Below are 15,880 nucleotides of genomic sequence, written 5' to 3' on the forward strand. Positions count from 1 at the left end.
TGGATACGTATTTTGCTTGGCAGTTTGATACCTTTGAGTTAAAGTGTCTGTGACTAGGTTCTTTCCATAAGAACGGAGAGGTTTTTGATTAAAGTAAAAATGAGTACTCTATACTTTTCCCCCCCAAGTAAAATTTTAAAGTAGACTCCAGGTTACAAGGAATATTTCTTGAGGGTCAGTATAGCATGATAATTAAAAAAGCAAATTCTGGACCCAGACTCCTTCAGGAGAAATCCTAGTTTTGCCATTAGCTGTGCAACTTTGGGCAAGTTACTCAACTCTTCCTTGCTTCAGTTTCCTCCTCTCTAAAATGAGTGTATGAATACTTTCATCATAAGTTAATGTTAGGCTCAAATAAGTTAGTTTATATAAAGTATATAGGACAGCGTATGTAATAAGTACTATGTAATGGTGGCTGTTATTGGTAGTGATGGTGATGGTGATATAAATTTATTTTATGAATTCACAGCAAGTTAGCTGGTGAGACTAATGAAGTTCTATTGGGGGCACAAATTTGACGTTGAGGGTTATGGATGACAGCTGTGAATTTTAGCCTAAGCATCCATTTTGTTTTTGATTATATAATGCCAAGAAAATTTTGATTCATGCAGATATGCAATTAAAAATGGTTAAGGTTTACCCAGTAGTTTTAGGATTAAGCTTTTAGATCAGTTTAATTGACAGGAAGTAGTAGAAAAGGTTTATTTAGAAATTGCTACTAAATATCTCAATTTACTTGATTTCCTGTTTTAAAAGAGAAGTAGCACTAAAAATTATTACGGTTTCAATACCTATTGTGTTATCGCAACACATCTGCATTATAAGTTTGCTTTTTGTTGCTCTCAGCCACAGGATAAGATGAGCAGCACATGACTCAACCCTTGCCCTGCATGATAAACGGTGCTCCATGGGGACTGTAATGTGTGTTTCTCACTGGTGTAAATTTAATGAGCCAACATATAGGCTTGATTAGAAAAATCAAAAGTCAGACCTACACATTTCCTGACATATTTTCAAGATTTAAACAAAGGTGGCAAATAAAGCCACACAAACCAAAGATGAATTTAGCAAGCAGCACACGTTGTGTTGTTTGGTGTCTGATGTGTTAACTAATATGAGGCGTATGAAAACATTCGTGTATATGTTGATAGTTCAGAGTAGTTACTTCTACAGCCAAGTGACACAATCACAGGCTATTGTTTACAAACAACCTTGCCTGTTTGCAGGTAGCTCACCCTTACACCAAGAGAAATTTCCAACTAATGTCAGGCCTTCAAACAGACTTTAATGAGTATCCTGACAAGCTTTTCTAGTACCAGCTATACTTTTCCCCAGCAGACTGTCTCCCACTGATCCTTAGCCAGGATGGACTCCCCCAGGCTGGCCAGCCTCTCCTCTGCCCAGCTGGCCACCAGCATGGTTTTGTGTTCCCTTCTCTGTGGCAACAGTGCCCAGTACACTCTCATCACTGTGTCTTGAATACTGTAATTTCTTCATGGTCCTGCTTGGACTCCACCTTCTCTCAGAAGCATTCCTTTCTGATGTCATTCTTTCCTGTGAAATCCTGTCCCAGCATTCTAAAACTTTTTTTTCAGATTTGTTTTCTAGTCTAAAACTTTTTTTTTTTTAATATCATAGGGTTACTCCATGAGCACTACCCCAAATCAGTGCCACTCAAAACTCCATCAGCAGAGGGAGCTAAATAAAAGAAGATGAGTCCCTGAAATTAAGGGCCGAAGCAGAAAAAGTGCTTCTAAACAATGACATTTTCACGTACTGCTCAGTAGGGAAAAAAGAGCTTAAATAATGTTAGAAATCAATGATTTGGGTCCTAATCCTAGGTTAAAACTTCTATGAGATAATTTGTAAAGTGGTTTTGAAAGAGGTAATTCTATACCATGTTAAAACCTGTTTAGGAGGAATGACCCGATAAACGTGTATATTGGGAGAAGCAATCTAATGTTTAAATTTTTAAAATTTGGTTTATCTCTGCCACCCCTGAAAGTTTTATTTATTAAGGATGATGAAATGAGATTACCAGCTTTGTGAAGAACTTCATAAGGAGTGCTGATCCTAAAGCTGCTAAGGATTATGGATAACCCATTCCAAGTTTTTCAGATGGAATTTTCAAGTAAATTTTGTTTTGATTAAGTGTATGTATCTTAATTTCAGTTAGCAGACTTGAAGAAAGAGAAGCAGAACTGAAGAAGGAATATAATGCATTACATCAAAGACACACCGAGGTGGGTTTCTGGGTTCTTACCATGCTAATATAGAGATAAAGAAATTAACTTTAGAAAATATGTCTGAATTTTTCTTTGAAAATCAGCTAGTATAATTCTTGGGGATTATTTCCAAGAAACATTGAATTTTCATATAGCATTAACCTAGTTACTAAATGTTGACCTTGATTGTTTTTTTATTTGGAATTAACTTTTCATTTGGTGAATTAGTGTGCCACAGAATAATGTAATAATTAAGACAGTTCCAATAGTTGTTTCTTTGGCTGGGACTAAGTGAAAACTAATGAGTGTATAATAAAAAGTATATGTGATGATAATATGAGAATGTATTGATTTTTTTACCAATTGGTAAATAATGGTTTAGTAAATTATTGGTAAAAATCTCTACAATTATAATTCAGTATAAAGGACTTATTTACATCAAGCTTATAACAAGTAACATAAACACAAATTTTAATGGGTTGAATTAAAATGGCTCTAAAACATCTTTTCTGCGTGAAATTTCAGTATTTTAAATTCACAACCCCACCACGTAATCTCTCCAAAGCAAATTTAGAAAATGTACTTGAGGGTTTTTTAACCTTCTTGTTAGGATTTTCTGTCAGCCTTTCATTTAGTTGCTTTTGTTCCTATCGCCTTAATGTAAAAATTGTTGCTGTGTATCATGATCAATCTGGGGTACATATGCCTAAATATGTAGAATTTTCATAGACACATTCACTATTTGTTACAAGAAAAAAACAATTCCTGTCTTTTTTCCTTTCTAGTCCAATCTCTCTCCCATGATACAGATGGTTCCAGCCTTCAGCTCCCATTTTTCTTTTCACTAGTTTGTATGTCTTATCCTTCCTCTGGTAGAGACATTTATTGTTGCATTTAAGGGAGATGAAACCCCACTGCACTTAGTTTCATTTGCTTTGGAATAATGCACTTAACACTTTCTTGGGGAGGGGTTGGAATTTATTCCTGACATAATGAGGTTTGATTATTGCTATCTTAGCTTACATAGCCACACACGAAGCATGAAGTATCACAGAATTGAAATTCAGTGGCAGAGCGAAAAGATTGGCCACGGAGGGCTGGAACCATAGAAACAGCTTCACAGCAGGCTTTTCGGTGTAAAAATTACCCACATTTTAATAAGATGGCACTTGGTGGATATTAAGGCTGTTAAAAAACAGTTGGTTGTTAAAGGCCTATTGTTGATTTATATCATTCATTTCAGTGACTGAACAATGCTCTGTACAGTAACCACTACGTTTACTGGTAGTGCTTATCAGTGCTATAATTATGAATATGTTTAGGGGAATATGTTTATGGGTCGTAAACAATTGATAGTGCTAAATAATGCATAATACTTTTGTTTTTCATTGAAGTTCTCACCTTTATAATAATAATAATTGAGGATTATTAAAGTAGGATGTTTTAAATTGAAATATATTTAAATTGAAATATATATAAAATATATGCATTCTTGAAAAATCACTGGAAAGTGAAGTTTTACATTTTTCTCATAATTTAATAAAAGTTATGTTGCTACAGAAGAAACAACCTGACATCTTTAAATGAAAAGATACAATAATTTTTCTATCTTATTCCTTCAGAGAAGGACAGTCTAGGAAGAAAAAAAAAGATTTCAGAAAAATCTTCGGTGTACATTCAGAGAGCTGGCCCTGTGCAGTAACCAAGGCCAATTTCACTTGTAGCAGAGCAGCTGTTTTTGTAGGATCCCCTCCGTCAGTCACAACCAGCTCCTTATCCTCTGCCCTGACAGTCACCCTTTATTTTGCTCTGCCTCGAGGAAGGTTTATGTAACACAGACATAGTTGCTTTGAAATGTGGGTTTGTTCTACTTGAGTTCACATTTTTCTGTGTTTTACATCTGTATAGAAAAGCCAATTAGCAATTACAGTAGTTATCCAATGCTAACAAACTAGGTGTCATTTTAAAGGTAAATTCTGGAAACCTTCAGGGAAAGGAAATAAGAAGGATTTAACCGTCATTTTTTACTATTAACATCCAATTAAGGTAACCTTTTTTATAAGCACAAAAATGTTTAAATTGCACTTTTATCAAACACATTGCCATCTGCTATGGCTCTTTTTGTAATGTGAATAACTGTTCTCTAACCAAATCCAAAATTTTGTACACATTACTGAATTTGCTTAAAAGAAGACAAGCCTTAAAGAGGGCAGTGGCGGAAATAGAAACATCAAGTAATTGTGAGTCACTCGGGCCACCATGTGTACATACTCTTAATATTAATCACCAACACTTGAACCCTGGACTTATATCACGGAATGTTTAAATGCATTCTTAAATCATTTTTTGACCAAACTCTATCATCCATCCCCATTTTACAGATTGAGGTTTAGAAAGAAAATACGAAGTGATTGGTCCCAAATCCCACGCTAGTATGTGACTGGTTTTGAACTGAGGCCTGTCTGATTCCATTGCGTGAATTTTCATTAATGCTTTTAGGTTATGGAACACATGGATGTTAAATGCACTAGAAATTTCTCTGTGCCTCTTTGCCTTATGACATCTCAACAACTTTAAGAATAGTGGCTTTGTGGGTATAGATATGTGATTCTTGGGCTGCATGTGGAAAGATTCAAGGCCAACATGATTAAAGGGTCCATGACCTCACTTTTGCCTTGCTTTTCAGTTTTAGCCAAAGCTGAAAGTCAACCTATGCTGTTAAGATTCTCTAGGTGGGAGGGGAGTTGGGATTTTCCAGACAATGTGCTTGGGATCCTTCTTCATGACTTCAACTGTTTCTTGCTGAATTGACTTCTGAATATGTGTGAATCAATGTGCATATCTGAGAAAATAAGAGAATTGCAGATCAGGAGAGAAGGGGCTTGTGGACCCAATAGTAGATTATCTTAAAGTATGTCTTATTTTACTCTCTTACTCCTCTCTTCTATCTGACAGCTCTGATCCTGCTTTCCCAGTCACTTAAAGAAAAAGCTAAAACTAAAACTAAAAAACTACATTGTGAAGCCCTGTAAATAAAATTTTAATTTTTATTGTATAATTAATTTTTTGACTTTTTTGTGCATTTATAGGATATAGTGCATATTTTATTTCAGACGTCAGGAAATGTTTTAGGGTGTGGGATTTTCTTGTGGGTGTGAGGAAGAAAGGACAATGAGCTAATTGCCTGCCTGGAGAATTAACTGAAAGGCCAGATACATCATGAGTCCTATAATGCTTACTACCTGCTCAGGACAATTGAATCAGAGGGACCTCAGTTTTTGCCCTAAAGCCACTGGCTAACGGCAATTAGAACACAGTCTACCATTAACTAGCTGGTCAGATTGGGCTAGTTATTTTAACCTCCTGGAGTTTACCTATAAAATTGAAATATTGTTGTGAGAATTAAATGAAGCAATGGCTGTAAATGCGCTGGCTGACTTGTAGTTGGCATTCAATAAATGTTGTTATTTTGTTGATCAAGTGCTAGTTTAGTTGGGTTGGAACTAATTTCATTACATAGACCATTTTGGAATGTCAGAAAATATCTGATATTACTTGAGATCAGTCATTTGAAGAAGGTTTCAAATTCAACATTTTCTAAATTAAAAAAAATTTATTTAATCATTTAAGACAAGAATAATCTATAGATAGACTATTTGGGAATAGAACTGAGTATCTTTGCAGCTTATAATTCTTTTCATTTTTCTATATTGAATAAATAGATTAATATAAAAACAATCAAGGGGGATCTGTTTTCTTCATCTGAATGCTTAACGAAACTTGGATGCTTCCATTTGAACTAATCAATTTCATATGATTACTATCCTGTGTATAAGAATACTACTTAGGTTTTTTTAAACTCTTTGAAAATGTAAATTGATATTTGGCCCCAACCATCACTTTGTTATATTAGTCTCTTTTAAATTTTTTCCCTTAAAGTTCTTCCTGATACAAGAAGAAAACATTTCTGGCTTGCTGACACAGACAAAAACTGTATTTCTGCAAAACTGTTCTTTAAATGGTGGTAAAGAGAAAAATCTGTAAATATAAAATAAAAAGTATGTAAATTTAAAAGTTTTAAAAATACATACCATATATCCATGTGATTCTATATTCATTTTTGTTTGCCTGGACTAGTCTCAAGTGGAGAGCAGCCTGATTAATTATTTTATAATGTTTGATTTGATAGAATTATTCACCTTAACTCATACATCAGAGTTAGCTTTATTTATTTGAAGTAACACTTTCAAATTGATTTACATATTTCTTAATTATTGTACATGAATGCCAAGAAAAAATTTCACAACAAAAGCATGCTTTTGAAAAACAGATTTTAAATTTATTTTAACATTTTTTTCTTTCAATAGTTCTTTTTAATATGCTACAATGAATATTTGAGTTATTAAGATTGAAACCCACCTTCATACAGCTACGGTTTTGAAATTTCCAAAGCTATTCCACGCTACAGTTTTCAGAATTCAAGGAATATCCCCAAGAAAGACGTCAACCTTTTTTTTTTTTTGACTACTCTTAATATTTACACTCCTTTAAATTGCTACCATACCTTTTCTTATTTTTTTAAATTAATTTTTTCTTATTCTTATCACATTAGCGTCTAGCAAAGGCCTTTTGATTTTATGATTGAAATTTGGTGCATTTTACATGTTTTAATTTCTTAAAAGTGGAACTGTAATTAATCAGACAGGACAACAGGATTTCATGGCGGTTTGTGCAGTTGATATTTTTGAAGTTTTCACTTCCATGTTCAGCTTGTCTATCATATGGTTCCTTATCCAAGACTCATAATCAAAGCACTCTGATTCTTCATTTGTTTTAATTTGCTGTTATTATTATAAATACTTACATTAAATAGTGACACTAGTAAATTAGCACTTAAAGGAGAAAATAGTTTAGCATTCTTTGAGCTAAATCTATAGACACAAGAAACGCACATCTTGGTATTTAATTCATTTAAATAAATTGAAAGTGATCTTTACTCTGTGAATCCTTTGTAAAATAGAAAAGATCATCACGTACTGATATGGTTTTGTTAAACAAAAAGCTTTCATAGCTGAAAGCTCTTCTGAGGGCATCTCTGAATTTTCTCCTTGTCTGTTTCTTCTCGTTTAATGTGCATTTCTTTGTTGTTTCTCATTTTAGTGAATGGATTTCTCAAATGCCCTCTGTTATTTTTAACCAGTAGTTGCTGATCACCACCTCTCCAGTGTCTTATTTCCTAATTTGTGTTATTTATGTCAAAATTATATCATTTAATGACATCACATATTGTAAAAAAAAAAGTTTTTTGCTATGCTAAGCAATATGTTGGCTACTTTTATGGACACCAGCACCCTTAAATGTAAATCATTTGCATATTATTTTGCCATTAAAAAAGTTCATTCTTAATATTCTTGTACATGGAACTATGGGTAATCTGATTATTAAGAAATTTATACAAAAATGTTTCTCTTGTTAAAACATTGTTTTTTTTCCAGGTATTAGTCTTAATTTTTTTTTTCCTTCAAAATAGATGATCCATAATTATATGGAACACTTAGAAAGAACAAAACTTCATCAACTCTCAGGGAGTGATCAACTAGAGTCCACAGCTCATAGTAGAATTAGGTAAGCTTTGTTGTTGTACATTTTGCCTTGAGAAAAAGCAAAATAACGTTTCTGTTTCTGTTTCTCTCTGTTCTTTAATCCTGGAACAATAGTAGGCCGATTGAAAAGCTCTCTCCTGTGGTTGGAATGCTATAGGAGAGAATAGCATAGAAAAATAGAAACAGCTTTCACTATTGAAAAGGTAAATTGTGAGCCATGCCATATAAGCAGCGTATTGAGATATTTTAATTGTTTTCAAATACTTAACAGAGATTACATTAGGTTTAAGCTTTTTTTTACTTGTGGGAACGCTGAAAATTTTTCATTTCTCCCAGTTTAAAATCCTTTTTGTTACAGAGGCAGGTTTGAAAGGGTTAGCGAGACTTGTTTGATGTAGGAGTGTGAATAAATTATGTAGATCCCCAAGCATTGTAGCCAATGAGCTAAGCTAGGATTCTTAGTGGAGAGGAACACAGTAGTTAATAGGCTGGCTTCTCTCAGGATTGCTGCACAAATGCTAGAGGCAGCCCTACGGTTATGAGGTGGGGGGAACGGGATGACGTCATCGCCTCGGAGCTGCTGCAGGATGAAGTGGAAAGCTGCTGCTGATGGCATTGTTTTTGTGGCAGCAGCTGAATGACAGATCCTCACTACAGAGATCCCCCTTTGGCCCCCGTGTAGGCCTCCTGGTTCGGGCATTTCACCATGCCAGCACAGCGCCATGAGTCCTGGATGCATGCTGCTGTTTGTGTTTGGCTTTGTTGGCGGGGCGGTGGTCATTAATTCTGCTGTCTTAGTATCGCTCTCTGTTTTGCTGCTTGTGCACTTTTCTATTTCTACCGGTGTGCCCGCTCTGACGCAGAACCTACCAAGGATACTCAGGTACTACAGTCTCTCTTAGAATCCCCCTTTAGTTGGCTTTTCTCAATTTTTAGCTTCTTGGGTCTGCTTTGTAACCATTTCTGTTGCCGATTGAAACAATGGAAAATGGCCTGAAGCTAGGATTTCTATTTTTATAGTCATTTATTGGCTATCACTTAGGGATGCAGCTTTGTGTTTGGAAACCACGGACTCAGGAAAAGGATTTTCGTATTGTACTTATACATAAGTACAAGGTCAGTGTGGTCTTGTTTTAAGCAGAGTGTTCAAAGTGTGAAGAGAGATCAGAGTGGAGCACCGTCCGAGTTGACACAACCTCTGATTTAGCCTCTGAGTATTTAGGGGCAAATATCTTTCATGCTGGGACTTGCATTCGATTAGATGTAGGCCGGTAATTTTGTTCCAGTTGTCTTTTGACTGATGGAGATTTAGGCATCATTTTTGCAATTTTTGATAGCAGCTCATGGGAACTGACAATTTAAATATTTTCCTCCTAAAACAAAATATATTTTAGAGTGGAAGGATTTAAACCTTTCATGGCAAGGAATGCATTTCCCCCCCCATCATTTACACATCAAAGTTGTGAAAGCTTTACAAAGCCTATTCACTATTGTTTTGTCAGATGTTGCCCTTTCTTTGTAGACTTGGGTGACAGATATTCATGCCTGCTTATGGGGATAGTCATTAATCTCTGTAGCTTCTCTGCTTTTCACTTTACTTGTACCCTGTAAGAACCATCTTGTACATTTTAGAGGTATAAGGTTTCGATTTTTTTTGTTTTCTAACTTACCAAACTGAAACTATCCTTTGGTCAGTTTTCTGCTTTGCGTATGGTTTTAAATGAAGGCTCATAGTTGGATAGCTTTTATTATTTAAATTTTTACCTAAAATATTCAATTCCCCTGTGGGATTTAGATAAATAAAATGAATGAAAATAGTAAATTCCCTCAATGTGTTCTTTTTAATTCATAGGTCAGTTCATGTTCAACATTAGTTCAATGTCTAGAAATTAAATTTTATGGTCTAAAACTAAATGCTTATTTATTTTTTTCCTTAATTTTATTGTTTGTATATATTTCAGCACATAAAAGATTTGTATGTATATATATGTATATATAGGCATTTAGGAAATTAAAAATCCCTTAACATGTAGAATATTAAAATAAGACTAATTTTAAAGGGCTTTCTTAGGTTTCAGTTCCATCGGAGAAGGCAGTGCTATGCTGTGCCTTGCCATGCTGGGTGCTGGGTAGCAGGCCTTGGAGTTGGGCTGGCTGGGCACACATGCTCTACCACAAGTGAGCTACAGGACCTTTGGCAACTTGCTTAATGTCGCTGTGCCTGAGTTTCCTCATCTGAGGTTCTTATCCCATTGGGTGGTTTTAAAAATCATGTGAGGTGATTATTTTGTATTTAATCAGTTACAAGATCCACAGCAAATTAAATAAGTAAATAGTTTTCATACCGTGTTTCTCGAAAATAAGACCTAGCTGGACCATCAGCTCTAATGTGTCTTTTGGAGCAAAAATAATATAAGACCCGGTATATATTATATTATATTATAATATTATGTTATTATATTTATTATATTATATACCCAGTCTTATAAGACCAGGTCTTATGTTAATTTTTGCTCCAAAAGTCTCATTAGAGCTGATGGTCCGGCTAGGTCTTCTTTTTGGGGAAACAGGGTAGATTACTTATCTCTACCCCCTTTTTAACAGAACTATTTTAGCTCCAGTTTTTTTTTTGATGATATAATTTATGACTAAATTTAAAAAGTTCCTTGACCCAAACATTGCTGTTACTCTTATTGAATAAAGACGTCAATGTCTCAGTATTAGATTGAATTGTTAAGAAGTACGTAGTTCCAAGGAAAGTACGTGGGCCTCGAGTCAAATAGGTCCGTCTGATTTTGCATCCCATCTCTGCTGATTGCTAGTTAAAGTCTCAGCCTTTTTTCGTAATCTGAACACTGGGAAAATAATCCCTATTTCCTTATGAGGATTAATGAGATCATGTAAATCATCCATTTCAGTGCCACATGGTGTTGAGCAAATGTAACCTTTTTTTTATGGCCCTGGCTTTTTATATATATATATACATACATATATATATAAACTACATATGAGATTTTATTAACGATTATGTATTTTAAATGTGAATATAGCCAAAACATATTTGTGAAATTATTTATACATGTAAAATACATTCAGGTAACCAATTAAAAAATGGATACATGGAACTAAGGCAGTTTACAAAACAATGTAACAAGGGTTCTATTTGATGATAGCTTTGTTTCTAGACAGTAATAGCATATTGAAACACCTGAGGTTTAAACCTGTTACTTGATAATTTTTCCACATGTGTCCCATTCTGTGGTTCCTTCTGTGAGCTTTATTGTAGCATTTAATACATAGAGTACCAAACATGCATACCTACATAGTACAAGACTGACGTTCGCCTTTTCGGGTCCCTTTTCACAAGTAGGATTCTAACTGGCTTGCATAATTACATGTTCTTCTCCCGCCTCCTAACTCTTATGTAATTTGTCAGTAAAATGAGGAGAGAAGAGATGTATGTAGTAAGATTATTTTTCTAGATTTGGAGCCATTGCGTCATTGGCCCTCCTGACAGATGGCTACTAACTACTCTCTAAAGAAAATTTCCCTCCTTATAGAGCAGCTTCTGAATGATTAATAAAAGCCATACAAAGAAGCGTGCATGCTACTTGTAATTTGGATTATAGATTTACAGATTCCTTTCCCAATAGTTTTACACTTTTTCAGTATTTGACATGTGTGACAATGAATATGTTGTCATTGATATAAAAAGATAATTTTATTGACTGGCCTGTATTTTGATTTTTGTTAGCAGTGTGACGATTCATATGAAGTCTGTGTTATCTTCCTGATTCTCTTTGTTTGCATTTGGGGTTGGAGAGCTTTCCATTAAACTCAATCCATTAAATTCCCAGTCACTTTTTTGCTTAAGTCATTCAGATATGTTAAAAAATAAGTATGTCATCTAGTAGCTCTTAAACCCTTAGATTTTCAGTGCCCAAAATATGTTCCCCTCAAATTGAGAGATAAACATCAGGTCAACAACTTTTTATTTTGCCAGATGTGGACGTTAAAAAAATTGCCCTGCAATCACTGTCACTATCATTTGATGAAAAAAGGGTATTTAAAACCAAAGCAGAGAAGATATAGAAAAGGGTCATTCTCAAGAAAGAGCCGGTTCTATGATATATGGAAATGTATATATGTACAATACATACTGTATTATCTAATAAGGATATCATAAATAATACCTCTTTTTGTCATGGACTTATAAAAACTATTGCTGAATCAGCATTTGGGAATAATTGGTGTAAACAGCATAGTTGACTCGTTACTTTAATTTAATCCTTTGGTTGTTTTGGCAGCTCATAGTCACAAACTCGGGTTAGGTATTAAAATCCAGTCTTTAATTGTGCTGCCTACCTGCATTCGAATCAAATAGGACAAGTACTCCAGGTGTGAAGAAGAGATGAATAATTAACTCTGAGAGAGAAAAATCCTGTTCTATTTTCTTGTACATACAACTTTAATAAAATGTAGTCTGTCAACCCTTTTGGCTTCACCTAATCTTTAAGAAAGTGTTCTGACAGTTTTATAATACTAATCCTTTCTGATTGTCATTAGGAATGGAAGAGCATACCCTTTTTGTTAAGTGAGGACACATTTAAAAGTGGCTTAAATTCTTGGCATAAAAATGAGTTTACAGAATGAAAGACTTATTTAACAAAACTGAATATTTTCCCACTTTTATTTATAACCTCAGTGTTTCTAGTCTTACATTCTTATCAGTAGAGTTACAAGGTACAAGTTCCAGGAGGGCCCAGACCTTTAGTGTCTCATTTCTTTCCAGTTTCCACACTTATGAGCTAATGACTCAGGCTGACCTGTTAGTAAGCTTGTTTCCACTCTCTAAAATCCCTTTGATTTAGAATCTTCTATGCATCAACAAAGGATGTTTCTTGTTGCAATTCTATTATTATTAAGATGATAACTCTTGTTCTTTAAAATTTCCCACAAAGCATTGAAAACTCTACAGTTTTGCATAGTTTTTTGTCTTCCTTATTTGAAAAAACCGACAATGGTTTTCTCTTATGTACTGTGATTAAAAGGAACTCATACATGGGTTCCTGATTTAGGGGATAAAACTTTCCTGATTTAGGGGATAAAACTCTTGAGCGCTTTTGTACCATTTAATCAGTAGCCCTGATTTAGAACATATCAATGTGGATGCTCCTTTAGGCAGAAAAGGCATACCCTGAAGAAGGTTGGGTAAACATCTAGGGATTAATTAGTGTGAGGAAGTCTAGAAGCAGGGGCTGCGGTCACTTCCAAAAGAGGCGTTTCAAGTTCCCCTAAGGCCAACCTAAGTATGAGTGAAAATTTAGCAGTTCTCACTGTGAAAGCAGACCACAGATTGCTTCCTGGGCAAGGAGCTCCTCAGTGACTTGTGAGATTTCCTAGACCATTTCTTACTACTTTTCTTAGTCAATTTCTTTGGGCTAATTTCAATTTCTGAGACCCTGTTTTTTCTTTTTGGTAAGTCTATTTATTCAGATAGGCAGACAATATTATTTAAGAGTAATGATTCTAAGGCAGTGACAGCCCAGGTTTATTGCTTATAGTCATGATGAAAAGAATTAAAAATGAACGAATGCTTAATTTTTTTCTCCCCTCTCCAAATAGAAAAGAACGCCCTATATCACTAGGGATTTTTCCATTACCTGCTGGAGACGGATTGCTTACACCTGATACTCAGAAAGGTGGAGAGACCCCTGGATCAGAGCAATGGAAATTTCAGGAATTAAGTCAACCACGTTCTCATACCAGCCTGAAGGTAAGCTTTCTTCTGCTGAAATCTTCAATTTACTTTTCATAAGTTTTCTCTCTAAATTGAAAGACTAGACTACTAGAACATAATAAACATAATAATGAAATAGTTTATATACATTTTAATTTGTAAATCTGTCTTTTTTTGTTTGAATTGGAAATGAGCTCTTCCCAAAGAGTTTTAGTTTTTACTATTCTTTATCAAGTTATAGGAAAACAAAGTCAAGCGTTGTTACATCTTGATTAGTATACTAAGGGCACTACTGACAAAAGTTTCTATTTGATCTAGGCTACATTATATGAATTTAGTGTGGGATGACTAGTGAGCCTCAATTTTTTTAGAATTGAAAATCACTGCCACCTGAATTCCTTGGTTCACTGTTGGAAGCTTCACAATTCAGTGCGACTTCATTTTTCAAAACACAAAACAAAAATCGTTCCTTTCTCAAAACCCTTCATAAAGCAACATCCAAAAGTACATTGTGTTTAGCTAAAAAGGCCTGGTGTTAATTCATTATCGATACATTCTTGACCAAGAATTTGTCATAAAATAAGTTGTAAATATGGTATATGGTGTAAATATAGTATAATATATAAATAATATACTGTAGGAATGGAGATAGATTCTATATTTTATAAAGTGGAATGCTTATAAGGGAATATTATTTATAAACGAACCTTACTAAATTATAAAATCTACTCTATCGTAAAACAAACAAGCTACCTATAATGAATAAAAATGAATCACTTACATCTTACTTACCTTCCTTGCTTACATCTTACTTACCTTCCTTGCTTTTTCTCCAAAGTACTTATCGTGGTCTAAGTACTTGAAGATGGCTTGTGGGATACTTCTGAAATGCTCATTCATTTATTGACTTTGTCTGGTTCTCTCTACTAAGAACATGAAATCCATGCAGTTTACTTGCTGCTGTATCCCTAGCTCGTGGCAAAGTTCCTAGCCCGTAGAGGCTACTCAGAACATGTTTGTTGAATGAATTGTTTGTTTTAGTTATTAGACTATTTTAGGATAATATAAATAAATGATCTGTTTCTCAGCTTTAGAAGGTGGAAGCATTTAGAATCATTCCATTGACCTTTGAAATGTACTCAAAACAGTAAGCAGTCATTAAATATTTGATAGCTTTTCTCTGCCTGAAAAGTGTTTTTAACAGTAAGACTGACCTCACTTTTTTTCTCTTTTCTTTTTTGCTCAATTTATTAGAAGCTAATCATGCAGCTTCTCAGTGTCAGTCCACAGTCATAACCCCAGGGAGCTCTCATTCTTTACTCCCGCGGCCACACTGCCTGTGGATTTCATAGATCTTCCAACAAACCCATCTCTCAGTCGCCTACTTGCCTTGTCCCTTTCCTAAAAAAAATTGAGTAGGAGGGATACTTTTAGTACATCAAGAGTGTATTCCATATGATAACAATATTTTAATTACTATCCACCTTAAGAGAAGATTCTTATAATTCTCTTGTTATTTAATCCAGTGACATGCTGTGGCAGAATTTTACTGGCAAGTTATAAACTGATTAACAGATTATTAATATGGAGTTAGGCATAGGTGGTTTTTTGTGTGTGTGTCCTCCCAGAGATATTCATGCAAGTACTCCCCAGAGAATTTCTAAAATAAAAATCCTGTCTCATTCTACTCTGGACATGGAGCCACTAAATGAGTTAAAGACTCAACAGATATGGATTTCCAGGAACGGTTAAAGTGGTACATTTCAAAATGGCAAAAGTCCAGTTTGTAAAGTGTGTCTAATAATTAGGACGTTATATAACTTACCTGAGCCCTTGTCATTAACCAGAAGTCTTTCTCTAACTTGGCAAAAGGCTGAGAGTCAGGGGTTTTTAGTTCACAATGTACCCATTTAGTTAGTCTTGGTTTCCATACATAACAGAAACTGGACTAGACTATTTCTAATTTCATATATTCTGCAACTTGCATTTTTCTGAGAACTTTGGAGATGACCTAGCTATATTTAGGGCATGCTTTGCCTTTATTATAAAGGAATTGAAGGTGAGAATTAGACTATTGATTTTACTAGTACAAAATTTCTGTGAAGTAAGATTAAGGTGAAAATGTTCTGTGAGAAAACCGCATGATGGGTTATAACCAAGGAAATAGCTTCAGGAAACTCTGTGGCAGAAGAATGGCTGTAAAGGGGATTTCCAGTGATTTTAAAGTTGTGGGCCTTCTTTGTTGTTATATTGCAAATTTTTCACTGTAAGAGAGTTGTAGTCTATAAGGTTATACCTTCAGGTATTGGAAA

At 34.6% G+C, this 15,880-nt stretch overlaps 1 protein-coding gene across 17 annotated transcripts in view; it reads left to right on the forward strand.

Annotated features, from left to right (window-relative positions):
* Window positions 1-15,880, forward strand: part of SPAG9 (sperm associated antigen 9) — a 110,426-nt gene that overhangs the window by 36,247 nt on the left and 58,299 nt on the right. For 13 of the 17 annotated variants that reach the window (XM_081027873.1, XM_081027864.1, XM_081027874.1 and 10 more), the window contains exons 3-5: window positions 2,173-2,243; window positions 7,756-7,850; window positions 13,454-13,604. In XM_081027873.1, coding sequence (XP_080883999.1) covers window positions 2,173-2,243; window positions 7,756-7,850; window positions 13,454-13,604 — 317 coding nt within the window. Of the gene's footprint in view, window positions 1-2,172; window positions 2,244-7,755; window positions 7,851-8,403; window positions 8,712-13,453; window positions 13,605-15,880 lie in introns of those variants that run through there. The other 4 variants (XM_081027868.1, XM_081027870.1, XM_081027869.1 and 1 more) reach the window with 1 other exon arrangement.

Source organism: Rhinolophus hipposideros (assembly GCF_964194185.1).
Source record: "Rhinolophus hipposideros genome assembly, chromosome: 20".
Lineage (NCBI taxonomy): Eukaryota > Metazoa > Chordata > Mammalia > Chiroptera > Rhinolophidae > Rhinolophus > Rhinolophus hipposideros.